The following is a 27986-nucleotide window of genomic DNA, read 5'->3' as shown; positions in this document are numbered from 1 at the left end:
AAACGACCACTTATCGTTATTTGTAGAGGTCTGATATTAGTTGGTGCATTTGTCATTTGACAGGTGGTGGAAGACAGACAACTGTTGCCAGTTTCATGAGGAATTTTTAACATGAATGCGGCATGGTTGGTTTTTGTAATACAGGTAAGCTTAAAAGTTACTATTAATAATAAATATACATAATCAGACAACGTATTGTCACTCTTGGCGCAAAAGTTGAGAAACCTTATTTACATAGCGAAAATGATAGGAATAGTTATTGTAAACTAACACAGTTCTGTAAAAAAAACTAAAGGAGAAAACAGAAGCACACTCTAACATCAAAATGTTTTTTTAATCAAACAAACTGGCTACAACTGGTTCATAACAGATGGAATGTCTACTTCTACGTTAATGTTTAAGTAAATTGAGAACATCATAGTGTGTGTATTTTGCAGGTTTTGGCCTCGATCTCTGAAACTTTGTGCTGGTGGTGGACAAGAGAGTCTCCAGGTAGGTATTTGCTCTTCAGTCACTAATGGAAATGTTATATTTAAATTAAAAGGAAATGCAAGTCGCTGATACAAATATTTTGTAGAGAGGAATGAGTTCAGCCACAGCCACCTCTAATACAAGGCGGCGGCGAGCGAAACGTGGCAACGTCACATCCGTGTCTTGATGCGCGGTTGTCTTACCATTACAGTGAATGGACGAGTCGCGTACCGACTTACATAATTGTGTTTCTACTACCCTAACCATTAGTAATGACATTGAGCTTGTTACTACAGCATGCCAGATAGATGAGATGTGCCTGGATGCAAGAATAATTACGAAAGCTCAATTAAAAATGAATAATACATACAGTGTTCTAAGATTCTAAGCGATCCACCGCGTCAGCAACAATGGCTTCCTGCTATTCTTCCATCAAATTAGACACCTTAAAACAATTCTCGTTTTTGTGTGAATCATTTTCACGAATATGAACTTAGATTTGAAGAAATGTAAGATTAAGACATTGATTCGTGTAAATATAGACGTGAGAAGTGATTTTTAGGTGAGAATGCCGTACTATTTCCTTATTTATTTGTCTATCTTATTGATAAAAGCTGCTGTTAAGTGATTAAAATAATGTTAAGGTTGGTTTGTCGGCTACTCATCACATAAATATAAATTCATAATTTATGTGATGAGTAGCCGACAAACCAACCTTAACATTGATAATGCCATCACGAAAAATACATACCGGAATTAATTGATTAAAATAACTTAAATAAATAGCACTTCAAAGAAATAAACCGGTGTTTCTGTTAAGTAGGCATACTAGTAAAAAATATGTAGCCTACTGCACCGTCTAACAATAAAAGCATCATAGTCTCTGACTCCAGTCTGAATGTTGATGTGAAAAAATTCTATTAATATTGTGGAAAGCCATTCCCTTGGCCATTACCAAGCCATTGGCTTGGATTCTGAAATCGTTTAAGAAATGGCAAACGTTTTGCTTAGTAACGATTCGAAGAAAATAAATTATTTAGTAAGTATGCCTTCAAAATGAAAATTTCAAATTTTGTTGTCACTAACTTATGATTTCCTCAGGTAGACTAAAACAATATTCCTATTGAAAATTGAAAATTAATTTTATTTGAACAAATTGTTAGATGCTAGTCTCTACAAATCCCAAAGTCTCTACAAATATATTGAAGTGGCAATAAGTTAGTCCTCCTACTGTATTACCATTCTTGGTATCGTAGCTATATTTTGTAAAATTTAAGCCCTGTCTGTCTAGTAGTTTTTAATATGTTGAATAACAGACATATAATTCAGACACCATGAGATTGTTATTTAATAGTATAGATTATCAAATTAACAAAGTAAATATGTAAAGTCCATCTATTTCCACATTCATCGTACTTACAATATGATAAATGCAACCAAAAAGTTATGTTTGTATCTTTAGTTTTAGACATATTGTGGTAGGTTGCAATTTTTCACTAAATAAACAACCTAGATTCTAATTTGTCTATTTTACTATATACCCTAAAATCCACTAAAATATGTAATTTAAATACTTTCATTCATTGATACAGAGCAGCAATACTCTCACTGATGTTTATAGCCTAGCACGAGTGCCGGACCCAGGCGGAATGTGAGTGCCAGTTCGAACGTCACGGCCTTGTATCAGAGGTGGCTGTGGTTCAGCCTGTCTATACTCCTTTTATCTATGCTATTAGCTTACCCGAGAAAGTTAAACACAAGACGGATATATTTTGTCATCATATAGGACTTCTTCAGAGAGAAGTGACACTCTCAATAATGTGTTGTGAGTTGTGACTTTTTAATGTGTATCTATTAGACCCTGGATTCTCTCAAGTAGCTAAACTCTAGCTAAACACTATCCCCTTGAAACAAATTTTTTAAATACCCCAGCTGCAGAAAATTTGTCTTATCGGATTCACACTAAAATATTTCCACACAAGACATATTTATTTCCCATTTATATTAGATTTCAGGAGTACTTCGGTATGTTGGTAGGGTGAAGGTAAAAAGTGTTTTTTTCTTACAACATTTTAATAATATAAGGTGAAATAAATAAATTTGGCAATTTTTAGCAACAGATCCATAAACAAGCAAACTAGAACTGTTCCTTAATTTTCATACAAATAACACGGAATTTTTTTTTCCATAACCAATAAACGTGTAAAAACTAAACAATATACTATTTTATTGGTTACTTTAAGCTCTTCAAAATGGTTTAGAGAGAAGTTTTGAAATTTTTATGTTTTGAGGTCCAAAAATTGGAAACCCCTATTCCTACAAAAAAAGCCATAAACCACTGTTCCTTTGGTCCGATTATGCTGGTTCACAAACTCATCCAAGTTAATACCAACCTACACCTTCAACCCAAATTCGACCAAAATTACTCGAGTTGTCGCATTTATATACATATATAGGTATATTAAAATATAAATAAGCCTATATACATTTGTAACAATTTGAGCGAATAGTGGTTTTGGCCTCTGGGGACATAAAAATGAAAATGTAAATCCGTCCCGGGCCTAGGTCTTACTGTTCCATGTCACATACAGAACATTAATATGTACTTCCTTATAGGGAAATTTGCTAAAATTTCAATGTATAATATTAGTATTTAAACTCTCATAATTTTTATAATTAATTATTACCATAATATAGGTGAAATTCTCACACTTTTTACAATATTTTGTTATTGCACCAAACAACCACAAGTGCGAGGCACTGTGCGGTCGCACCTTTTGCATGTGCTTGGCCGGCTCTGATCACACCCAGGGGCGGCTCCAGGGGGAGGCCCAGGCCTAACCAAAATGTTGGTAGATATTTCAAAATTATAAATAAATAAAGACATGTAAATAAAGGGAAAGCATTAAAACTCATTATTTTGCATTAACATTTTTTTTATTCTCCCCCTTTTGCGGGGAAGCCTCTCAAACCTCTCATCTACCGATCAAACTCCTTCATGATCCCTTGTCAGACCTCAAGGCTATTAAAAAGAAAAAGTCAGACCTACCCAAAAGATTATTCCTGGAGCCGCCCCTGAACACAACACTTTCAAATAAAAGTATACAATAGTTAGCAAATGATAAATTTATCTTATAGACTTGATTTGTTTGGTTATGTTTGCAACAGACTGAGCATGAACTATAAAACAGTAGAAGATTAATTTATGTTGAATGGTATTGAATTTAATTTTATGTATGGGGTATGGGTTACAACAGATTAAAATTTAATCAATTGATATAAAACCATTATTTCTAGTGATACAGCACTCCAAAATCAATGGAGAAAAGTTATTACAAATAGCACAAGAAGATTGGAACACCAAGATCACTTGGGTCAATGATTCGAAAAGTGGAAAAGGCCGTGTTTTCATGAGATGTTTTGAAAAAAATAAAAAAAACCAAGATAAAGTTAATAGTGGTTCATTTATTTTGTTATTGTTTGTTAAACACGGACTTCAATGGAAACCTTTGTCTGTGTTTGATGTGGATTCATGCAAGGGGCACATAACAAGATATGTTACATGTATCTCTTTAGAGGAAGAATCAACAAGACTCATTCAAGTAGAATATAAAGAAGAGGAGAAAAAAGAATGTTTACTGTTCGAATTACCGGAAAATGGCTTCCAAAACATTAAAGTAACCGTAGAAGACACTGATGAGAAGTGTTTAGCTCAGAAATTTAAGTGGTTTTCTGTTAAGGTAAGTTAATATTACATTATAGCTGATTATTTAATGCAAGGGTTACCCTGTAATTGGTAACTGTAATGTGATTTGGTTTAAAACTGAAACTGATACATATAGGGATTTTGCCCCAGCCATTTCTTAAACCTGAACAAAAGTAATAATTTATTTTAACAGAGACTTGAAATTATTCCATCCCCATCTGGTAACATAACGGATCCAGAAGGATAACAAGAGGTACTTAGGTATGGATTAAAATGATCCTCTCTAGGGGCATTTCCCGAAGGGTAAGGTTGCCCATATGTTGCTTGTTTATCGTTATAGATAGTTTGGGAGGCCAGGCAGAGTGAAGACAAAATAACAAATTCGGAATTGGTAGTGTTAGTGAAAATATAAACACTCAGTCAAATCCCAGTAGAGTGGGTCTCAATGTTTTTTTTGTCTGGGGATTCCCACCCTCAATCCCTCATCCTGCATATTTTCAAGACCCACATGTTAAATAATGTAAAATAATTATAATTATTTAGTTTGAAGCATTTTTATTTCATAATCTTGAAAATAATGAGACTTGTAAAGTCCTATTTATCAGAAACTAGATCTACATTGAATGCTGAAAAATTTGGATGCGTAAACAAAGCACATAATTTTCAAAAATAATCGTTCTGTATAGGCCCCCTTTACTGAGGGCCTCAAATGATCCCAGTCCGGACCTGAATCCACAATTTTGCTATGCAATTAGTTTGGACAGTCCCAAGTAGTGATCATTGAGCTTGATACAGGATGTCTTGTCTCTTAATTTGAAGATTTGAAGGTCGTCAACACAAATAATAAAATAGGTAGACCTTTTTTTATTTGGAATGCAATCCCGATTTACACGACTAAGATAAATATGCATCGGGGGGATGCAGCAAACCTGCACACTATTTTTATTTTAATTTTTAATTTTTTTCCTCTTATTCTTTTGTTTGAACATTTTCATTTATAAATATGTTTCAAGATTCAGGATTCAATCATGTGACTAGAAATTTGCGAAGTCTGTAATATACTACTATTAATATAGATTTTTAATATACTTATAGGAAAAATTTGTCAATCATCTAATGTACCACCGTGAATGCGAGGGAGTCTGTCTTGATTGCCCCAAAAGTGCCTTGACAAAATTTGAGGAAAATCATCCTACACTTAATTTGGTAAGCTTTATACAGTGGTATTTCTATGAATTTTACACTCTTAATGTAAGAATTTGCTAAATAATGCTTAAGAAGGTGTCTTAAACATTTATAATTAGCAACATGTTTGAAATTTTCAATTTTAAGATACCATCATTAACTAAACGAATTTGAATATTATTAAATACTGTGCTCTGGCTGATGACTGCAAAAGACAGAGGGAGGATCGTGGGAAGGTCTCCTCCGTGCCAAAGAAACCTAGGCCGAGAAAGCCCAGGGCTGTGGTAATTCTGATTAAACTCCTGGGGGGGGTCATCTTTCACTGAAGTCTTGGGTTAGCTTAAGACTAAGGCCAGGCCAGAGGGGACAAAAACCATCGTCAAGTCCATCAGATGTACCCAGAACCCAGTCCTCCTTGAGCTGGGAAAATCTGACGACCGAGCAGCTCTTGCTGCAAAGGTCAAAGAGGTAGTATAGGCTTCGGAGATCCGGGACCTTGACAAACTCTCGACGGAGGCTGAGGTCAGGGAGGCCATCATAAAGGCCAACCCTGATATCCAGAATACCGACTCCTTTAAGGTATGGCTCACACGACCAAACTATAGAGTGCAACGAATGGCGTTCGCTAAAATGCGAGACCAAGATGCCAGTAAGCTGCTGAATTTTGCATACCTGATATCGGATGGGTCAATGGCAGGTTCAGGCGGAGGGTGGTCGTACCGCAATGCTTTCGCTGCCTCGGGTTTGGTCACTCTTCCCAAAACTGTAAGAGACCCGATCGAAGGAAGAATTGCTTCCGTTGTGGTGGTTTGGGCCACAAAAGGAAAAACTGTGCAGCATTAGAGTGCTGTTTCGACTGTGCAGTAAAAGGCCAAAATGACGACTCATTAGGTCATATTCCTGGCTGCACTCACAATTAAACAGGCCAAGTGTCAAAAGTGAGGATTCTCCAGGGTGATTTTAAGAGGTCCAAGACGGCTGACTCTCTGTTAGACCAGCTGGTCCAGGAATTTGGCGCAGATATCCTTCAAATCAGCGAGCAGTACCGTGACAGAAACCCACTTTTTATGTTCCCAGACTCTCTCGCTACTGCCGCTTGTTGGGTACAAAACAACTTGGAGGCACCAGTGAGGGATCACGGACGCGGCTGTAGGTTCGTATGGATGTAGGGACGTCACGTTTTTCAGTGTCTACCTTTCCCCTAATGAGCCCATACAGTAATTCCTTCTGAAGGTTGAGCGCCTAGAGGAAATTGTGCGTGTCACTGCTGGGCATGTCGTCATCGCTGGGGATTTTAATGCAAGTGCTGTTAAATGGGGAATGCCATCTACAAACTCCCGGGAGAAATACATCCTGGACATTGCCACCAGGGCCGGACTATTGCACAGTTTTGTTGTCTATTGCACAGTTACAAAATCTGGTCTACCCTTAAGTAGTGATGGGAACAATTGATTGAAAACAACCGATTCAATCGGATATGATTGAAACTGTCGGGGAAATAAATATGTGCACTCGAGTTTGAGCCTAAATTTCTCAGAGATGGGTTATCCGATTTTTTTGAAACAAAAACTAAATATAAGCTGGTTTAAATAAATTTTAGGTGGTAACAATTAAAAAAAATCCGTTAACCAGAAAAATTTATATACTTGAAAGATCCTAAATAGTACAGGTTTTTAAGAAACTCTGCACTAACACTGAAGTTTAAAATTTAATTGTAAACAAACCACAGAGCCAATCTTTCTGAAATTTTTATGGCTAATTGGTAGGTTTATTATTAAAATTTCCATGCATTTTACAATTTTTACTCACAATAGTTTTTATGCTGCTGTTAATTTTTAAAACGTATGCTTACATCGGTAATAAGACGCTAAACATTTCGTTCAAAATACCATCGTGTTTGTAGTGACACAAGAAATAACAAAAATATGACAGATTTATAATGCGAACAAAGGTGTTTTCTAAACAGATTTATATTTGTAAACAAATATTTCTCCCGCGACTGGCAGCGGGTCGCCTGGTGTTTGTACGATATTTCCCAGCCGGGCGGGAGCGCGTGCGAATCTGCGAAGTTGCCGATGTCTACCTGGCCACCACACTGACATTGCATCGGTAGATGCACACACATTTTCAAATAGATGTTACCAGTGTAAAAATATAAGACGACCTGGTTAGCTTGGTTAGTCATCTCTCATAGCGACCATAGTTCAAGAAAGATGGAAGCTAATGTGTACATTCCATTACTCATCGGATATTCCAGCTTAAACGCAACACTTCCCGGAAAGGGTGATGACCGCTCAGATTTCTACTCTCAGTGCTTTATTTAAAAGTGGCAAATTAAAGAAACCATTAAATAAATACTGGTGGAAAATATTTACTTGGCATTTAACTGTTCTAATTTTTTAACAAGCTCATTCAACACAAAAGGAATTGGCTTTGTGCTCTTAATACAAAGTATATTTTTCCTACCACCATAGTTAACTTATTACTTATAATGTATTTGTTTTATGACTAGTTAATTAGAATATTTTGTTAGTAAATTGATGTAAATTTCAAACTAAATAATGATTTTCACAGTAGTTTGCCGCGAGTGAATACCGATGCAATGTCAGTGTGGTGGCCAGGTACACATCGGCAACTTCGCAGATTCGCACGCGCTCCCGCCCGGCTGGGAAATATCGTACAAACACCAGGCGACCCGCTGCCAGTCGCGGGAGAAATATTTGTTTACAAATATAAATCTGTTTAAAAACACCTTTGTTCGCATTATAAATCTGTCATATTGGTGTTATTTCTTGTGTCACGACAAACACGATGGTATTTTGAACGACATTTTTAGCGTCTTATTAACGATGTTAGCATACGTTTTAAAAATTAACAGCAGCAAAAACCATTGTGAGTAAAAATTTTTAAATGCATGGAAATGTTAACAATAAACCTACCAATAAGCCATAAGGATTTCAGAAAGATTGGCTCAGTGGTTTGTTTACAATTAAATTTTAAACTTCAGTGTTAGTGCAGAGTTTCTTAAAAACCTGTACTTTTTAGGATCTTTCAAGTATATAAATTTTTCTGGTAAACGGAAATTGTTACCACGTAAAATTTATTTAAACCAGCTTATATTTAATTTTTGTTTCCACAAAATCGGATAACCCATCTCTGAGAAATTTAGGCTCAAACTCGAGTGCACATATTTATTTCCCCGACTAGTAGTCACTTCATACTCCCGGTCCTACGGCAACTGGAACCAGTCAACCGTCAATAGTTGGAATAACTGGAAACAGTCAAACGTCGGTGATTGAAACTTCAGTAGACTCCCTCTTATCCAGACACCTTTTAAACAGACATTGGTTTAACCGGACTACACTTTTTGGCGGAAATGACATCGCTTTAACCAGAAAATTTTTATTAGCACATTGGTTTAACCGGACTAGATTGGCAGTAAGTGGGCAGTACTGAAATGACTGTTCTCGTGGGAAAGATTTGAGACCATTGATCAGGTGTCTAAATCCAACAGAAAAGAAACATAAACAAAATTGGATCTCAGAAGACCTGAAAAATGAAAAAAATAACTACTACAATTGGCCTTAAAACTTCGTGGAAACAAAAATCCTGCCTTGAAATACGAGTTGAAACAAAACAAACTGAAATATAGGGCAAAATTAGTCAGAGCTAAAACAAATTATTTTGAAAATAAAATACAAAAATCAGCCAATATACAAAAAACAGTATGGCAGATTATAAATTCTGAAGTTGGGAAAGGAAAGGGAACAAGAAATAAAAATATTACTTGGAAAGAGGGAAATTGTAGCTTAAGTGATCCCAGAACTATTGCTAACATGTTCAACAAATATTTTACAAATGTTGATCAGGATGTCAGAGGCAACCAATGTGAGAGCAAGATTGAAAATCAAAGTCTTATTGAAAATGAGCAATGTATTAAAAGAGGTTTTGATTTTAAATTTATTGATGCGGAGGAGGTGGAAAAAGTAATTAACTCTTTAAAAAACAAAAATTCTGTTGGACACGATGATGTCCCTATTAAAGTTATAAAGCATGCCAAAAAATGTCTGAGCCATATTTTAAGTCATTTAATAAATTCATCTTTTGTATCAGGAATTTTTCCAAATCAATTAAAAAAATCTAAAATAATACCAATTTATAAGAAAGACGACCTAGAAACTGTGTCAAATTACCGTCCTATTTCTCTCCTACCAGTAATATCAAAAATTTATGAAAAAATTGTCAACAGTCAGTTATTAAATTATTTAGAAGAATTTAAACTATTAAACAATCCTCAGCATGGATTTAGGCCTGGAAAATCTGTAATTACAGCAGCAGTGTCATTCATAAAATCTATAATTGAATCGGTTGATAAAGGGGAGTTCACAATTGGAATTTTCATGTACCTAACTAAGGCATTTGATAGTGTCAACCACACCCAACTGATAGATAAATTACTCATTTTAGGGGTTAAAAAAAAATCAATAAAATGGTTTCAGTAATACCTAAATAATCGTTGTCAGTTTGTAGAAATCACACATAATCATGATAACAGAATTACAACATTTTCTTCTGAAACTGAAAGGGTTAAATGTGGGGTACCCCAGGGGTCAATCCTTGCCCCCCTGTTGTTTTTATGTTATATAAATGATGCTGGTGGTGCACTCTCATGTTTGCCTCAGAACAATCTTTGTTTTTATGCAGATGATACAAATCCCAAAGTATCGGCTGAGTCAGTGCAACAAGTTGAAATTTTAAGTTTTGTTGAATTGGCAAACATTGGAAACTTTCTAGAGCAAAATAAATTGAAGCTTAATCCCAAAAAAACTTTTTTTTAACTTTTAAAACAAATCAAAACAAAAAGTTAATTCAACCAAATATCATGTATAATGCAGAAGAAATTGAACATAAACACAGTACACAGTTTCTAGGTCTAGTTGTGGACCAAAATTTAAACTGGGATGAACATGTTGATAAACTCCTTTCAAAATTATGTTCAGGACTATATTCACTCTCTAGAATGTCTTATTTTTGTAACCATAAAACATTAAAAAACATATATTATGCTAATGTCCATTCACATTTATCCTATGGTTGTGCCTTTATGGTTCAACTACAATAGCAAATTTGGATAGGATACTTAAACTTCAAAAAATAGCAATAAGAATAATTTTGAAATTAGAACACAACGAAACAACCAAAAATAAATTCAAAGAACTGAAAATTTTAACGGTATATGGCCAATTTATTTACGACACAATTATTGTAGCAAAAAACTGCTTGAGCACCTCTGAGACAAATTATCACCCATACAACACTCGGCATAAAAAATTCCTTATTTCAAGTTCAAGTAAACACAAATTAAAATTCTATGAAAAAAAACCATCCTATATAGGATTAAAATTTGTTAAGCATCTTCCTAATGAAATCAGAAATGAACAAAGCAGGAAGAATTTCATGAGAAAACTAAAACTTTATTTAGTAGAGAAAGCGTTCTATTCCCTGGAAGAGTATTTTTCCACCTCCCCTCTTAGCGGTAGTAATTAATTCAGTTTTGATTATTTTCATTTCCTGGTTCTTGGTTTTAATGTACATAATGATCCAAGATATGCAAATTTGTAAATTATTAATTTAAGATAGATTTAGTTGACACCATTCAATGTACAAAACTGTACTTTATGAATAAAGCATATTTGATTTGATTTGATTTGAATGCTCTCCTAAATTTAAGTGGAATATCACAGTAAATGGTCCGTTTTAACGAGTTTTTGGGGACGTCGGTTTAACCGGAAAACAAATTATCTGGACTGGCCTCGGTCCCGAGGAGTCCGGATAAGAGGGAGTCTACTGTAGTTGTAAGAACCATACTGACTGTTGTTGAGACTGACTGGTGAATGAAAACAGTTGTAGATAAACTATCGTACTGTACACGAATTGTGAACAGTGTTTAGGTATAATTAAAATAATGTAATTATGTGTATTTTTATATCTTTAAAAGGGTTTAGTTTCCAAGTCACTGTTAAGTACTGTGCCGGTACTCATGATTTAAATGTAAATGACTTATACAGTAACATCTGCTTTAAAAACCTTAACCAGGTTATAAACAAATAGGAATACTATTTGTTTTACTGAGTTTAGTTTGAGAAAGTAGAACTACTGAATATAACTTGTCCTGTATAAACTAAATGTTATTAAGTAATAATACATATAAAATGTCAACACAAAAGACAACAAACAACAAATAACAACAAAGACTCAAACGTTTCCAGTAATAATGTGATCAACTGTTTTCCTTGCAATTACTGAAACCATTGCGCTGATTGAACACCACCAGTTGTTGTTTAATTCACTCAGTTTTTCATTTGACTGAAAAAACCGACTGATTTTAAAAACCCCATTGACTATAGTCGATTGTTTTTTCCAGTCGGTTGTCCCATACCCTTAAGCAGTGTAAGTTTGATTTTTCCCTTCATTACGTCATCATACAATACTTCTGTGCCAATGATTTAACCTCTATTAAAGCTGAAATTCCTTGACATATGGATGTCAGTTGTCTAAGCCTTATCAATTACATAAAGTTGTCAATATAATCTCTCTTTGGTTTGTAATGTTCTAGGTGTAGTGGCAATAATCTCATGAACCTATGATTATCAGTTTTAGATAGTATGCTAAAATATAGGTAAAGTGGTCAAAAAAGGCAGAAACAGGCAGAAACCAACCCTTACAATTGATATAAGTTAACTCAAAAAGAAATAATTTTAAGGATTACTATGATGCTTGCCTACTGATTTCGTAATAGAACATTAAACTGCAAAACATGACACGATGCAGAAGAAAATCAATCAGAAAAAACATTGTGAATACACTTTATTTTGACAAATTAAAGGTAAAGGATGCTGCTCGGTGCACTTTGATACAGGGTTAGTAAAAAGTGTGGAGACCCCCTGTTATTTTTTTAACGGCCCATACTAGAAAAACTAAACTTGGCACTCTTTCAAATACAAAGACCTATCGAGTGACCCCTCATTTTGAAGGTCCTGGTAAAAGAAGACCAACAACACAAACTAGAGGTCTCTATCTCAATCCAGTAAAAAATGGCAGCCAATTGAAATTATCAGAAATTAAATTTAACTTGCAGCTTTCCAAGTCTGGAGACGCCCTGTAAATTTTGTAACGGCTCACACTAGGAAAACTAAACTCTACACACCTTTTTGGCATGTTATGAAGTACTTTTTAAGCCTAATAGCCACTTGGTTCCCAAACCCAAAATGGGGGATTTTGGGGGAAACTCAAAAATTTCAAATACAAAGACCCATCGAGTGACCCCTCATTTTGAAGCACCTGGTAAAAGAAAACTAACAACGCAAACTAGAGGTTTCTATCTCAATCCAGTAAAAAATAGAAGCTGATTGAAATCTTTAGAAATCAGAAATAACTTGCAATTTTATATTAAATTGGCTGCCATATTTTACTGTCTTAAGATAGGGACCTCTAGTTTACCGGCGAGCAGACCTTTCAGAGAGGCTACTTCTATGTATTCATTCAGCTTAGTGAAAACATAATATAGATATATATACAAATAAGAATTTGAACTCTTAGAGAGCCTTTGAATGTTATTAGATTAACGAAAAGGGTTGTTCATGTTTACTAGCGCTACTCAGCAACAAAGACCATAAAATTTAACTCTAAAAAAATACAGGGTTAGTAAAAAGTGTGGAGACCCCCTGCTTACCGAGGCCAGTCCAGATAATTTGTTTTCCGGTTAAACCGACGTCCTCAAAAACTCGTTAAAACGGACCATTTACTGTGATATTCCACTTAAATTTAGGAGAGCATTCAAATCAAATCAAATCAAATATGCTTTATTCATAAAGTACAGTTTTGTACATTGAATGGTGTCAACTAAATCTATCTTAAATTAATAATTTACAAATTTGCATATCTTGGATCATTATGTACATTAAAACCAAGAACCAGGAAATGAAAATAATCAAAACTGAATTAATTACTACCGATAAGAGGGGAGGTGGAAAATACTCTTCCAGGGAATAGAACGCTTTCTCTACTAAATAAAGTTTTAGTTTTCTCATGAAATTCTTCCTCCTTTGTTCATTTCTGATTTCATTAGGAAGATGCTTAACAAATTTTAATCCTATATAGGATAGTTTTTTCATAGAATTTTAATTTGTGTTTACTTGAAATAAGGAATTTTTTATGCCGAGTGTTGTATGGGTGATAATTTGTCTCAGAGGTGCTCAAGCAGTTTTTTGCTAGAATAATTGTGTCGTAAATAAATTGGCCATATACCGTTAACATTTTCAGTTCTTTGAATTTATTTTTGGTTGTTTCGTTGTGTTCTAATTTCAAAATTATTCTTATTGCTATTTTTTGAAGTTTAAGTATCCTATCCAAATTTGCTATTGTAGTTGAACCATAAAGGCACAAACCATAGGATAAATGTGAATGGACATTAGCATAATATATGTTTTTTAATGTTTTATGGTTACAAAAATAAGACATTCTAGAGAGTGAACATAGTCCTGAACATAATTTTGAAAGGAGTTTATCAACATGTTCATCCCAGTTTAAATTTTGGTCCACAATTAGACCTAGAAACTGTGTACTGTGTTTATGTTCAATTTCTTCTGCATTATACATGATATTTGGTTGAATTAACTTTTTGTAATGATTTGTTTTAAAAGTTAAAAAAATAGTTTTTTTTAGATTAAGCTTCAATTTATTTTGCTCTAGAAAGTTTCCAATGTTTGCCAATTCAACAAAACTTAAAATTTCAACTTGTTGCACTGACTCAGCCGATACTTTGGGATTTGTATCATCTGCATAAAAACAAAGATTGTTCTGAGGCAAACATGAGAGTGCACCACCAGCATCATTTATATAACATAAAAACAACAGGGGGGCAAGGATTGACCCCTGGGGTACCCCACATTTAACCCTTTCAGTTTCAGAAGAAAATGTTGTAATTCTGTTATCATGATTATGTGTGATTTCTACAAACTGACAACGATTATTTAGGTATGACTGAAACCATTTTATTGATTTTTTTGTAACCCCTAAAATGAGTAATTTATCTATCAGTTGGGTGTGGTTGACACTATCAAATGCCTTAGTTAGGTACATGAAAATTCCAATTGTGAACTCCCCTTTATCAACCGATTCAATTATAGATTCTATGAATGACACTGCTGCTGTAATTACAGATTTTCCAGGCCTAAATCCATGCTGAGTATTGTTTAATAGTTTAAATTATTCTAAATAATTTAATAACTGACTGTTGACAATTTTTTCATAAATTTTTGATATTACTGGTAGGAGAGAAATAGGACGGTAATTTGACACAGTTTCTAGGTCGTCTTTCTTATAAATTGGTATTATTTTTGATTTTTTTAATTGATTTGGAAAAATTCCTGATACAAAAGATGAATTTATTAAATGACTTAAAATATGGCTCAGACATTTTTTGGCATGCTTTATAACTTTAATAGGGACATCATCGTGTCCAACAGAATTTTTGTTTTTTAAAGAGTTAATTACTTTTTCCACCTCCCCCGCATCAATAAATTTAAAATCAAAACCTCTTTTAATACATTGCTCATTTTCAATAAGACTTTGATTTTCAATCTTGCTCTCACATTGGTTGCCTCTGACATCCTGATCAACATTAGTAAAATATTTGTTGAACATGTTAGCAATAGTTCTGGGGTCACTTAAGCTACAATTTCCCTCTTTCAAAGTAATATTTTTATTTCTTTTTCCCTTTCCTTTTCCAACTTCAGAATATATAATCTGCCATACTGTTTTTTGTATATTGGCTGATTTTTGTATTTTATTTTCAAAATAATTTGTTTTAGCTCTGACTAATTTTGCCCTATATTTCAGTTTGTTTTGTTTCAACTCGTATTTCAAGGCAGGATTTTTGTTTAAGGCCAATTGTAGTAGTTCTTTTTTTTCATTTTTCATCTCTTCTGAGATCCAATTTTGTTTATGTTTCTTTTCTGTTGGATTTAGACACCTGATCAATGGTCTCAAATCTTTCCCACAAGAACAGTCATTTCAGTACTGCCCACTTACTGCCAATCTAGTCCGGTTAAACCAATGTGCTAATAAAAATTTTCTGGTTAAAGCGATGTCATTTCCGCCAAGTGTAGTACGTCTAGGTCTAGGTCTTACCGTGCCACCTACGGTAATAGCTACTTCCCTATAGGGAAATTCGCTAAAAGGTTTTATATAGATTTTATCAGTTATGAGGTTGCTCGATCCACCTCAGAAGTAATGTTCACTAATTGTCCAACACCTAAATAGGCTATAGTCTATAACAAATCACATGGAGATTACCAAATTCAATTTTCTTCTCTGAAAACCATTTCTTCTTGCCTGTATAATAAAATGGGTTACTCTCAATTGTTCCAGATCTTCTTCCTATTTGAAACAATTAGAATATTTTGTCTAATTTTCACTTTTTACTTTGAAATTATTAAGACCACACAAATTTTTTCTAACCCATCACCTATTTCATGGCAGAAGAAGGAGAAAGTCCAGTTGCTATGGTAACATGTGTTCTACAGTCAGGTCTATTCACTTTTAATCACTCAGGTCAATTAATATTATATGAAATTTCATTTGTGTAAATTGGCTTTTTGAGATTTATTTAATTATCTATATATTTATTTTTATTTTACCTTGTGTTTGAAATAGATTGTAAACATCATATATTTTTAATAATCCTTTATAAGATTCGTTGATTAACAACAATTCATGTTAACGTCGCTATTCACATAACAGACAGTATTTGCTTTTTGGAAATGCAGCATTGATTTGTCATTTGTATTATTTGTTGCCAATGAAGCCGCACGAACATATGAACTAGGCCCCTAGCTGTTCAAGAATAAAAGCCAGCTTGACTACAAGTATATTCCACTACACCTAACAATCCGAAGAGAGATTATATTGAAAAATTTATGGAATTGATAAGGCTGAGACAACTGACATCCGCATGTCATGCAATTACAGATGTAACAGTAACCCAGTGACCAATTTATCAAAACTATACTAGAGGGTTATTCATTTGCACAGTTGTACGGTATGATGACCATAATGACGAAGGAAAAAATAAAACTTACATAGCTTTAGGGTGGGCCTCCGTTTGGTTTAAGAACGGTCGGTGCCTTCTCAATTAATAGATATTTTTTCTAAAAAAGCATAGATTTAATCTGTATAACACTGATGAAATCGTGTAAGTGTTTACCACAAAAGATCCACCAATACAATTTTAATACTATTTAAAGGTTCCTCCAAAAGCATCCTTCATATATTCCACCAAAAGAAGAGAAACCAGTTAACATAGTAACAATAACTCCTATGATGTACTGTATAAGAAATATGTTATTCATTGAATGATCAACCATATTTTCTAAACTAACCCAATAGACATTATTGTTTTTACACTGATTTATTACTCATTAAACAATGTTAAATGCTCAAATTTTTTTATAATTTCACTCCATTAACGCAGTTAGATGAATTAGCGTAAGCCTTTAAAGCAACCGTCGATTTTGACGGGTTTCACCTAGAATTATATATAGGTATACTGTATAAGAATTTGAACGGATGGTGTTTTTGGCCTCTAAGGACCTGAAAACGAAAAAAGTAAATCCGTCCCAGGTCCAGGTCTTACCATGAGTACTACGGTAATAGCTTATTCCCTATATAGGTAATTCGCTAAAAGTAAATCGGTCCTGGGTCTAGGTCTTACCATGAGACCTACGGTAATAGCTAATTCCCTATTTGGGAAATTCACTAAAAGGAAAAAAACTACAAATTAGGACAAATGTTTCATATTTATAAAATAAATTTCTGTTCTATTATTTGTGCAAAAATCTTAACTTGCTTTTATGTTATTTGACTGTAAGAAACATAACCATATTGGCTAATCATTACCGTAACCAAATTTGTGGATCCTGAACTAACAAGTGGAATTATTTTTCAGTGTATATTGGGTCCGCTTACTTGTTGCTATTGCTGCGCTCCGTGAGTACATTTTAAACAATTTTACAGACTATTTACTAAGTACTAAGTTTTAAAAATATACACATAAGTAAATTATCCTATAGAGATAATAAATACCCCCCGCAGCAAACCTGCAGACTAAGCTAATTTTAACTTGTCTGATTACATACTAAAATCTTACTAATATTATAAATGTGAAAGTTTGTGTGTTTGTTTGTTTGTTTGTTTGTTTGTTTGAAGTTCAATCACGCATTAACGACTGGACGGATTGGGCTGAAATTTTGCATGATGATAGCTCACATGCCCAATTAACATATAGGCATATTTTTCTCTGAAAAATCCTTTCGGGCTCCGCCCCAGTGGCTCTGCAGTTTCCCAGGTTAACCTTATGAGTATTCATATTTAAAGGGAATTAAAGAATTTTGTCAGCTGTTTCAACTAAAAAAGTTGGTTCTATGATATGAAAAGCATTAAAAAGTTATAAGATTTACCAACAGGGTGCAGCACTATTATTTGTTTTGCATTTACCATAACTACAGCAAGCAGCAACAAAAACTGTGATATGCAATGAGAACTGTCAAAGTAGGATTGTTTACAGTTATGTTTATGTTTTTAATTTCATGAATAATTTGTGATATTTTGCAAACTTTTAATAATTTATTCTTCTCTATTGTTTAGGTTGAAGTGGTAGAACATTATGACTATGGTAGATATGTAATACTATGGTATAACGTAAATTTAAATAAGCAAATTTTATCAAACGGTGTCCTCCCCCATTGAAAATGCAAATGCAAAGCTCGAGTATAACTGCAATAAGCGTTTTATACTTATATGCCGACCCCGTACGAAGTTCGGGTACTCTGCTAGTATTTCCATAAATAAGACATTTTTTTCCAATTTAAATAACACTAGATTTAACGAGTGCTTAGGTTTGCTGCTACGGGTAAGGAAACAAGTTTTTTTTACCGTGTGTCAATAGTATAAGATGAAATAAATAAATTTGCTTAATTTTATCAACATATATCCATAAACAAGTAAACTACAACAGTTTTCATTTTCTCCATAAGAATAGCATGGGAATTTTTAATTACACTTTTTTTCTCCGTAACCGTTAGGCATACAATAGCGCTTCATTGTACTAAATTATTTCTTTCTTAAGCTGTACTGGTACAAAATGGCTTAGAAAGAAATTGCAAAATTTGTTGTTTTTAGGGTCAAAAATAGAAAACCCATAAACCCCCATTCCAATAGTCTGATCATGCTGGTTCGCAAGGTAGTTCGAATAAATGTAGGTTTACATGTTTGTACCGAATTTCATCAAAATCAGATCATTTTAATTCGAGTTATCGTGCTAACGGACATACAGTATATATATATGAATATGAATGGATGGATTTTTTGGCCTCTGGGGACCTCAAAACGAACAAATAAATCGGTCCCGGGTCCAGGTCTTAGCATGAGACCTACAGTAATAGCTTATTCCAGCTATATGAGAAACCTGCTAAAAAAAATTCAATTTTCCAGAAGCAATACATACCATGATCACACACACCACGAACTTTAAATTTTTACTCCCCCCTGTACATTATGGAGAAAGTATTGTTTTCATCAAACTTTTCGAGTTTGAGTTTTAGGTGGAAATATCTATTTTGAGTCACTCTGACTGAACCCAAAAAGTGGTTTTTGAAGTGATGTATGTGCCAAAGATTGCAAACAAAAAATCACCTGATTGTATTGCCATATAAGTTTATGTTTGTTTTGATTTGATTGTTATTGTTTACATAATTTTTTCTAAGCTAGTGAACCTGTGCGGCTCAATGCCCTGCAAAAAACATATTAATTTAGAAAACGAATTCATCGTGTTATATATTGACTCGACATCGAAAATTAAATTCAGTAATAATAAAGCCTTAGAAGGGAAGCAGTCCAGCCATTTTCTAGCTGTATGCGTATTATATATTTACTAGTGGTCGTCCTGTGGTCGAAACTCGACCAAAAATAATTAATGTACAGACTTCTCTATTTTCTCCCCACACTGTAAATAAAACATGTGATTGGGATTTCTTCCATTTGTTTTGATTTTCTGTTTACATTTTGTTGTTATTTCGTCACCATCATGGCAACCCAGTTGGTCCATGTTAATTTTTTGAAGTTTTCAAATTCGTTTTTTGTGCTTATTTTTTAGCCTATTTTAATTTATAAAGGGATTCTGCACATCTACAGGCAAATATCTTTCTAGCAGTATGCGTAGATTTCTCCTGCGATGCACACGAGCTGAGAAAAAAGGTTTTAAAGAAACATGCTTGCCTATTAATATATAGATAGATTAAATTAATAAGTGTTCAAGGTTAAGTATGTTATAGTGTAGCTATTTTTTTTAGATTTTTAAAAACAAATTTAACAAACTATTTTATCATATCAAACCAATTGGCCTATGCAGCATATTATGAGGGTCATAAAATGCTGCTTGAAGAAAACACTTTTAAAAATAAACACTAAAAAACAATATTTTTATCACAAAAGCACTTCCATGAATACTATGACTTTAGTCTTAAAGTTATCTTCAGGAATATTACCCCCAGCTTTTTGGTTCCCTGATAGTCTTGGTACTGCTGCAATCTGGGCGCGTAATGCAGCTACAGTACAAGTACGGGGTCACGCGAAGGGCCGAGGTTTCGTTTGGGTTCGGTGCCGGGATGTCACTTACTTTAGTGTCTACCTCACTCCCAATGAGGCCATCCGTGACTTTCGTGAGAAGATAGACCGCCTGGAAGAGAGCGTGCGCAATATCACAGGACACGTCGTCGTGGGTGGGGATTTTAATGCTAGGGCTGTCGAGTGGGGAATGACCCTCACATATTCCCGGGGCAAGTACATTCTGGACTTTGCTGCCAGAGCCGGACTCGTTGTCGTCAACGAGGGCAACACGCCAACTTTCCGGCGCCCTGGGATGCGGGGAACGATCCCAGACATTACCCTTGCATCTGAGTCTCTTTTGCCAAGGATCAGAGCCTGGAGAGTCCTGGAGGATTACACGGCCAGTGACCACCAGTACATAATTTTTGACGTCCTGGATGGTCATCAGAGACAAGTGGCAGCGTTTCGTCAAGTGCCCGTTCGATGGAACATTAAAAAACTGGACGTGGCAAAATTCAATGGAGCCATCCTACGAAGAACGCCGGTGGTTCATCCTGCAACTGGCGTGCCTCACGCATAGGCGTTAGTTGCATCCACGATGAAACTGATTGTCTCGGCCTGCGATGAGTCTATGCCTCGCAGGAGATACCGGTGCAATAAGCGTCCTGTGTACTGGTGGACTGCCGAGATTGCGGAATTGCGTCGAGCGGCATTGAGGGCCAGAAGACTTGCTACCAGGGCTAGAGAACCCCTAGACAGACGGCGTAAGTCGGATGCTTATAGGGTGGCTAGGAGGTATCTTCGTCGAGCCATCAATCGGAGTAAACACAGTTGCTGGGATAAATTAAGGGACGATGTTGATTCCAACCCGTGGGGCCTGGGTTACAAACTTGTAACCAAGAAACTTGGAACCCGCTCTCCACCTTCCGTCATGGACAGGGTCACTATGGAGAGGATAGTCGAGTCCCTTTTCCCGGCTCACGCGTTGCGCCCACTGCGGGATTATGGAAGGGTGGACAACGTCCCACTTTTCAGCCCTGAAGAGCTGGTGGCGGCCGTCATATCCCTGAAGAACAACAAGGCTCGTGGTCCCAATGGGGTGCCCGGTGAAGTCCTCAAGAAGGTTTTGACTACCAACCCCTTGATCCTTTTGAGCATGTATAACGACTGCCTGGTTGAAGGGGGTTTCCCCTTGTGCTGGAAGACAGCTAGGCTTGTGCTTGTTGGGAAGGGCAAGGGAGACCCAGATCTGCCATCCTCTTACAGACCTCTGTGTATGTTGGATACGGCTGGCAAAGTCCTCGAGAAATTGATCCGTTCCCGGCTAAATTCAGCCGTTGTCGCTGCGGGGGACCTCTCCCCTCGTCAGTATGGATTCAGGATGGGGCGATCAACGATTGATGCGATTGAGGAGGTGAAGCAAGCCGTGATGAGAGCTGAGGATTTTACCCACTACTCTCGCAGGGTTGTGCTGCTCGTAACGCTCGATGTGCGAAATGCATTTAATTCGGCGAGGTGGTGCGATATGCTGGATGCTCTGGAGAACACCTTCCACGTGCCGGCATACCTCATGCGCATCATAGAGGATTATCTCCGGTTTCGCCTCCTAACGTATGACACTGCGGAGGGCCCGCGGACGATGAGTGTCACTTCTGGTGCTGCCCAAGGTTCCATACTCGGCCCAGACCTCTGGAACGTCGCTTATGACAGCCTTCTGAGGTCTGAAATGCCTGAGGAAACAGTCTTGGTTGGGTACGCAGACGACACTGCAGCTTTGATAGCTGCACGTAGCGTTGAGCTGGCTCAGCTAAAGCTAAACCAAGTTATGCGTACCATAAACGCATGGATGGCAGACCACGGTCTCTCGCTTGCTCTGAGCAAAACCGAGATCGTGATTTTGACAAAAAAACGGATTGACACCATCGTGCCGTTGAGGGTGGGAGCCGTCGAGGTTCAAACTGTTCGTTCTGCCAAGTATCTTGGGGTCATGGTAGACAGCAAGCTTAGCTGGCGGGATCAGATCTTCCGTACAGCGGACAAGGCCGCTAGGGTGGTTTCTTCTCTTAGCCGGTTGATGGCCAATGTCGGAGGGCCTCGGTCCAGTCGTAGAAGGCTGTTAATGTCTTCGGTCCAGTCCGTACTCTTGTACGGTGCAGAGGTGTGGGCAGACGCACTAAATAAGGAGGCATACAGGATGCGGCTCGCCCGAGTGCAGCGTCAGGCAGCACTGAGGGTAGCATCTGCCTACCGAACGGTGTCCGAGCCCGCCGTCCTGGTGATTGCTGGAGTCATCCCCGTCAAACTTTTGGCGGCGGAGAGAAAGGCAATTTACCGGCGCCGTGGGGAGGACGAGGCACGAACAGAGGAACGCACCCGCACCTACCAGCTGTGGCAGGAGGGCTGGGAACAGGAGACGCGGGGACTCTGGACCAGGCGACTGATACAGCAAGTCCAACCTTGGGTTGATCGGCGGTACGGAGAGGTGGACTTCTACCTCACCCAATTTCTGACGGGACACGGCTTTTTCCGGTCGTACCTGTTCAGGATGGGCAAAGCCGTGTCACCCGACTGCATATACTGCCCAGGCATTCTCGATGACGTGGAACATACATTTTTCCACTGCCAGCGCTGGGAAAGGCCCCGCCTGGAGGCTCAACAATTAATAGGACTGCTGTCGGTGGACACGGTCATACCGATTATGACGGAGGGTGAGGACAATTGGACCTGTGTGTCACATTATATCCAGGGTATTCTCCGCGCCAAGAAGATCGACCTTGACCGGGATGCGGTTGTAGGTCATTAAGAATAGAAATGCCAGAAACGGTGCGAGCCCTGAGGGCTTAGGTCACATGTTGGCCTGACTTGAAGTAATGTGACAAACAATTCCAGGTCTGTGTCCAACAGAGTAGAGGGGGTTTTTTAGTGAGTAGTCTGACAATTTTCAGGAGTCTCACACTACAGGCTGGCTACCTGTGTGCGTAAAAGCATTTTCCCTCCTCTCCCTAAAAAAAAAAAAAAAAAAAATTACCCTGGTCAGAATTTTCTGTAATAAATATGCGTATCCTATTAAAAGATGTAGCCTTACTTAAAACAACAAATATATACAGGGTGAGTTTTAAATGAGTTCCCCCCCTACTTTTTTCTACATTTCTTAAGATATCATATCTGGACCACGTCAGATCATTGTAGAATAATTAACAAGTACTTTATTTTGACTGGGTATACATTTTTGGCCGCAATCTTGGATCCGCCATATTGGATACAAAGTTTTTTTTTCAAATGTAAAGGTAGGGTTGTGACCCATTATTTCAAATTAGAATTTTACGCTGATTACAATGCCATAATTATTTTTTTTAAATCTTGATCCGTTCTAAAGTTATGAGGACTCTTTATACCTTTATTTTTAGCCGATTTTAACATTGTGCATTTACAAACTAAGGCCATTATCTCAAAATAGTATTAGATAAAGATAGGCAGACACCACCATTCATTGTCGACCTATTTTCACTTGGTTATGATGGATGTAATTTTTTCGACCGCCATTTTGAAATGTGACAAATTAATTTAAATATGAAGGTGGTGTTGTGACCCATCATTTTGAGCTACTTTTTTATGCTGAACTCAATGCCGCAATCCGTTTTTCATTTGCATCTTTGGTTTTTATAATATTGAAATTTTAAATAAGATAATTTTAATATTTCATCAAGAAAGCTTGATAACCAAAAACGGATTGCGGCATTGAGTTTAGTATAAAAAAGTAGTTCAAAATGATGGGTCACAACACCACCTTCATATTTAAATTAATTGATCACATTTCAAAATGGCGGATCCAAGATGGCGGCCGAAAAAATTACTTCCGTCATAACCAAGTGAAAATAGGTCGACATTGAATGTACTAGGTGTATACTTATCTTTATCTACCACTATTTTGAGATTATGGTCTAGTTTGTAAATTCACAATGTTAAAATGGCCTAAAAATAAAGTTATAAAAAGTCCTTATAATTTTAAAACGGATCAAGATTTTTAAAAACTAATTGTGGCATTGTAATCAGCGTAAAATTCTAATTTTAAATAATGGGTCACAACCCTACCTTTACATTTGAAAAAAATACTTTGTATCAAATTGTATCCAATATGGTGGATCCAAGATGGCGGCCGAAAATGTATACCCAGTCAAAATGAAGTACTTGCTACTCTACAACGATCTGATGTGGTCCGGAGTTGATATCTTAAGAAATGTAGAAAAAAGTAGGGGGGGGGGGACTCATTTAAAACTCACTCTGTATATATATATATATTTGCTCATGACTGAAATTGGTCTGGCTAAGAACAGTGCTGCTCTTTAATTAAAGTGCTTGTGCTGCAAATGAAAAAAAAAACAGAAATTAGCATTCTTTCCATTTTAAAACGTAAGTTTGTTTCAGACGTGCAAATTTTTATCCTCGAAATCAAAATATGTCCCCACTCACTTGTTCCAGTTAGGACTTTACATTCTACTTTACATTGTTGTTAACCGTTCTGATCACATGAAGCCTTGTGCCATTAATGAGGCCCTTTTTGATGTATTAATATCAATAAAACCACTGCCCCCTTTTATTAGTATAATCTGTGTCTTGGCAATCCACTGACCTCTATATTTAAAAACTCAGTTGAATTTTCTAGATGGGTGTCTCCGCCTTTGTCTGTTTTCTAGGACCCACTCTTCTTCCCCTTGGCATACTGACAATTAATTACCTAACTTGTCAAGTTCATGTAGTAATTAATTAATACTGTTAGTTTGTAAAGAAAATTAGATAAAAGTTACTTGGCTTGGTGCTTTCGTAACTGCAAACTCAAAATACATCACCCACAGGTAAAAAAGAATCAAGTTATTGGTTAAAAAAAACTATGTTTGTGTAAAAACATTATTCACATGAAGTAGATGATTTGTTTGATTTCTCGATCAGCTGTTTCGTTTCTAATGAATTAATAATGTCAAAGATTTGGGATTTTAAATACATCAATATTATTATAGTAAAGTTTTCTAAATATGGTAACTTATTTTCAACTAAATTTTACTATTCCCAGCATGAAAATAAAGTAGCGAGATTCAATATGAGTAAAGTTTAAGAAGGCACACAATCCTTGATGGAAATGTAGTATACATTAACAGTTATAATACACAGCAATTATTATGTAGTAGACTTTGATTATTTTCAAGTAACAAACATATGTTTCTGTAAATAAAAATTATCTCCCTTATTATCCTTATGGAGTAATACGGAACTATAAAGGGCCCCAGGGCCTCACTCTCTAATTGTTTCCTTAACCCTTAGAGTGCCAGGCGAGAAATAAAAGTAACGCTCAAAAAATGCCGATGATTTTTCCCGAAGGTCGCGCTAAAAATGCCGAGCGCGATCTGGCGATTTTTAGGTTAAAATTTTGTAAAAATCGAATTTTCGATATTTCGACCAACGAAAATCGATGTATCGCATCTAGTAACTTTCGACTCAATGTTAATATATGGGTTAAAAGAATCCGAGTATCCATTCGGTTGTTATGACAACTGTTCGATCATTACGAAACGTCCGGTCAGCCGGACGTTGGCACTTTTGGCTCGTTCTAAAAACGTCCGGTCGGCCGGACGTCGGCACTTTTGGCTCGTTTTAAAAACGTCCGGTTCCCCGGACGTTGGCACTCAAAGGGTTAAAAAGAAGGTTTCCTGCACAACTTCACGTTACGCTCTTTCCAATGACACCAAAAACATGTCAATCGGTTCAGTATAGTTTCGGAGGAGTAATTGTCACAAAAAACCTGCTTGCGTATTAAATAAGTACTAGTGTCCCTGTTGCTCGAATTCGAGCAATTCCTAAGTATTACAGGCGTTATTTTAAAACGAATAACAGTCATAATTTCTCATGACTTTAAAAGATTCGACTCAAAGATTATAGAAATACTCAAGATGTACATAACAGATTATATCAAATTATCCAGGCTCTCTCGCTTTTTTCCATTGTAATATTTACGCCAACCCGAATTCAAATAGTAAATATTTCATTTCAACCAAGTCAGTAAATGTTTATAGCCAACTGTTAAATTAGCAAACTTATTGAATGTTTCCAATTAACATATGTTCTTCTTCTCACTTTTAATTTCTGACAACAGCTGGAGTTTCATAACAATTTTTGTTTCCCATGTTAATCTTATGGAGAAATACGAAACTTTAAAGGGCCCCAGGGCCTCACTCTCTTATTATTTCCCCAAAAAGAAAGTTTCCTGCACAACTTCAAGTTACACTCTTTCCAATGACATCAAAAACATGTCAATCGGTTCAGTAGTTTCGGAGGAGTAATTGTCACAAAAAACCTGCTTGCGTATTAAATAAGTAATAGATAGATGGTGAAAAGGGTGTTTGCAATCTGGGTGACGTCAGCATATGATGGGAATAGCACACCTATGTATTTTCCATCCACCATGGGCTACTTCTTTGATTTGTAGCTTGTCAATATATGTATCAAATAATATAAACAAAAACAACTATAGTTCGGCCGCTTAGAAAACGACCTGCGCGCTAATGCTAAACCAATGCTGGAGGAGGTCGCTTTCTAAGCGGCCGAACTATAGCAGAGTACCCGTTCTTCGCACGGTGTTGGTGTATAAGTATGAAATGCTTATTGCAGTTATACTTGGCTTTGCATTTGCAATGGGATTGGACATGGTTTAAGAGAATTTGGTTCTTTTAATCTACGGTATGAAGCTATAGTATAGCATAGCACATCTTATAGCCATAATGTTCTACCACTGCAACTAAACAATAGATAAAGTAAAGTTCTCATTGTATAACTTATCACAGATTTTTGTTGCTAGTTGGTTCAAGTTCAAAAAAGTTTAATAGTGCTGCACCCTGAAGGTAAACCTTATAACTTTTTAACGCTATGTATTATCATAGAACCAACTTGTGTAGTTGAAACGTTGAAACAGCTGACTAAATTCGTTTATTCCTTTTAAATATGATTACCGGTACTTATAAGGTTAACATGGGAAACTCCAGAGCCACTGGGGCGGAGTCTGAAAGGACTTTTGAGATAAGAATGCATCTATATGTTAATCGGGAATGTGAGCTATCATCACACCAAATTTCAGCCCGATCCGACCAGTATTTTTCGTGTTTACTTGTCACAAACATACATATACATTCATACATCCAAACATTTTCATTTATAATATTAGTAGGAGTAGGATGACTGAAAAGAAGCTGATCATTTAAAATGTTAAATGGGTCGAGTCTTTTAGCTTTCTGGATGGTGAATTCGCTTACGGAATTAAATATAGATTAATTAATTGAATAAATCAAATGTTTGGTCTATGATTACCTAAATAATAAAGATTGATTTCTAATATTGATGATATCAATATGATAAAAGATAACAGATGAAAATAAAATGTACAAATACTGTGAAACTGATTTTTTAATAATATGACGATGGCCTAAAAGGACAAAAATAGAATTGAAGGTAAAAATAAATACAACGATGATCAATTTAAGCTTATTTTCAGTTTCTTATTTCTCACAGCATTTTTTTTCTCTAGGTGTCGGCAAACTGTGAATGATTGCTGCGGCTGCTGATGCATACCAAAATGAGAAACTCGTTGGAAGTCAAAGTAGGAATGTCCATGAACGTAAAATTTAGTTAATTATTTTAGCTGCTGGGTGTAAATATTAAAATTAATAAAACTAAAAGTATCAGAAATGTTAACCTATTATTTTGACATTCATTTAGGAAGAATACATTTGTCATCATGATTGATTTGTAGCAAACGGATTGATGTTTGAATTAACAATTGTAACTTACGTCAATCAATCCAGTTGTGTATTGGAGGGACGTACGTTTCGACCTTTAGGCCATCTTCAGCCCCGCTGTTACACTAAGTTCCATCCTTAGTTGCATTGTTGGTGTAGCAACCGCGTCAAATATTTAC

At 36.0% G+C, this 27986-nt stretch overlaps 1 protein-coding gene across 2 annotated transcripts; it reads left to right on the top strand.

Annotated features, from left to right (window-relative positions):
- The first annotated feature begins 56 nt into the window (after positions 1–56).
- On the top strand, positions 57–27932 carry LOC129000831 (uncharacterized). 2 transcript variants are annotated; one of them, XM_054427875.1, is made up of 6 exons: positions 57–144; positions 438–492; positions 3769–4211; positions 5273–5383; positions 17370–17410; positions 27597–27929. In XM_054427875.1, the coding sequence occupies exons 1-6, from the start codon at positions 112–114 to the stop codon at positions 27631–27633; spliced, it is 720 nt and encodes a 239-aa protein (XP_054283850.1). In that variant the 5' UTR covers positions 57–111; the 3' UTR covers positions 27634–27929. The 2 variants fall into 2 exon arrangements, with proteins under 2 accessions (XP_054283850.1, XP_054283851.1); XM_054427876.1 differs by lacking the exon at positions 17370–17410 and having other exon boundaries at positions 27597–27932.
- Positions 27933–27986: the final 54 nt, after the last annotated feature.

The sequence above is a fragment of the Macrosteles quadrilineatus genome, unplaced genomic scaffold, assembly GCF_028750875.1.
Source record: "Macrosteles quadrilineatus isolate MER2022 unplaced genomic scaffold, UCM_ALF_1.0 Scaffold_8__2_contigs__length_117827958, whole genome shotgun sequence".
NCBI classification, from domain to species: Eukaryota; Metazoa; Arthropoda; class Insecta; order Hemiptera; family Cicadellidae; genus Macrosteles; species Macrosteles quadrilineatus.
The sequence above is the reverse complement of the archived record's forward strand: the minus strand, read 5'-3'. Positions and strand labels throughout refer to the sequence as shown.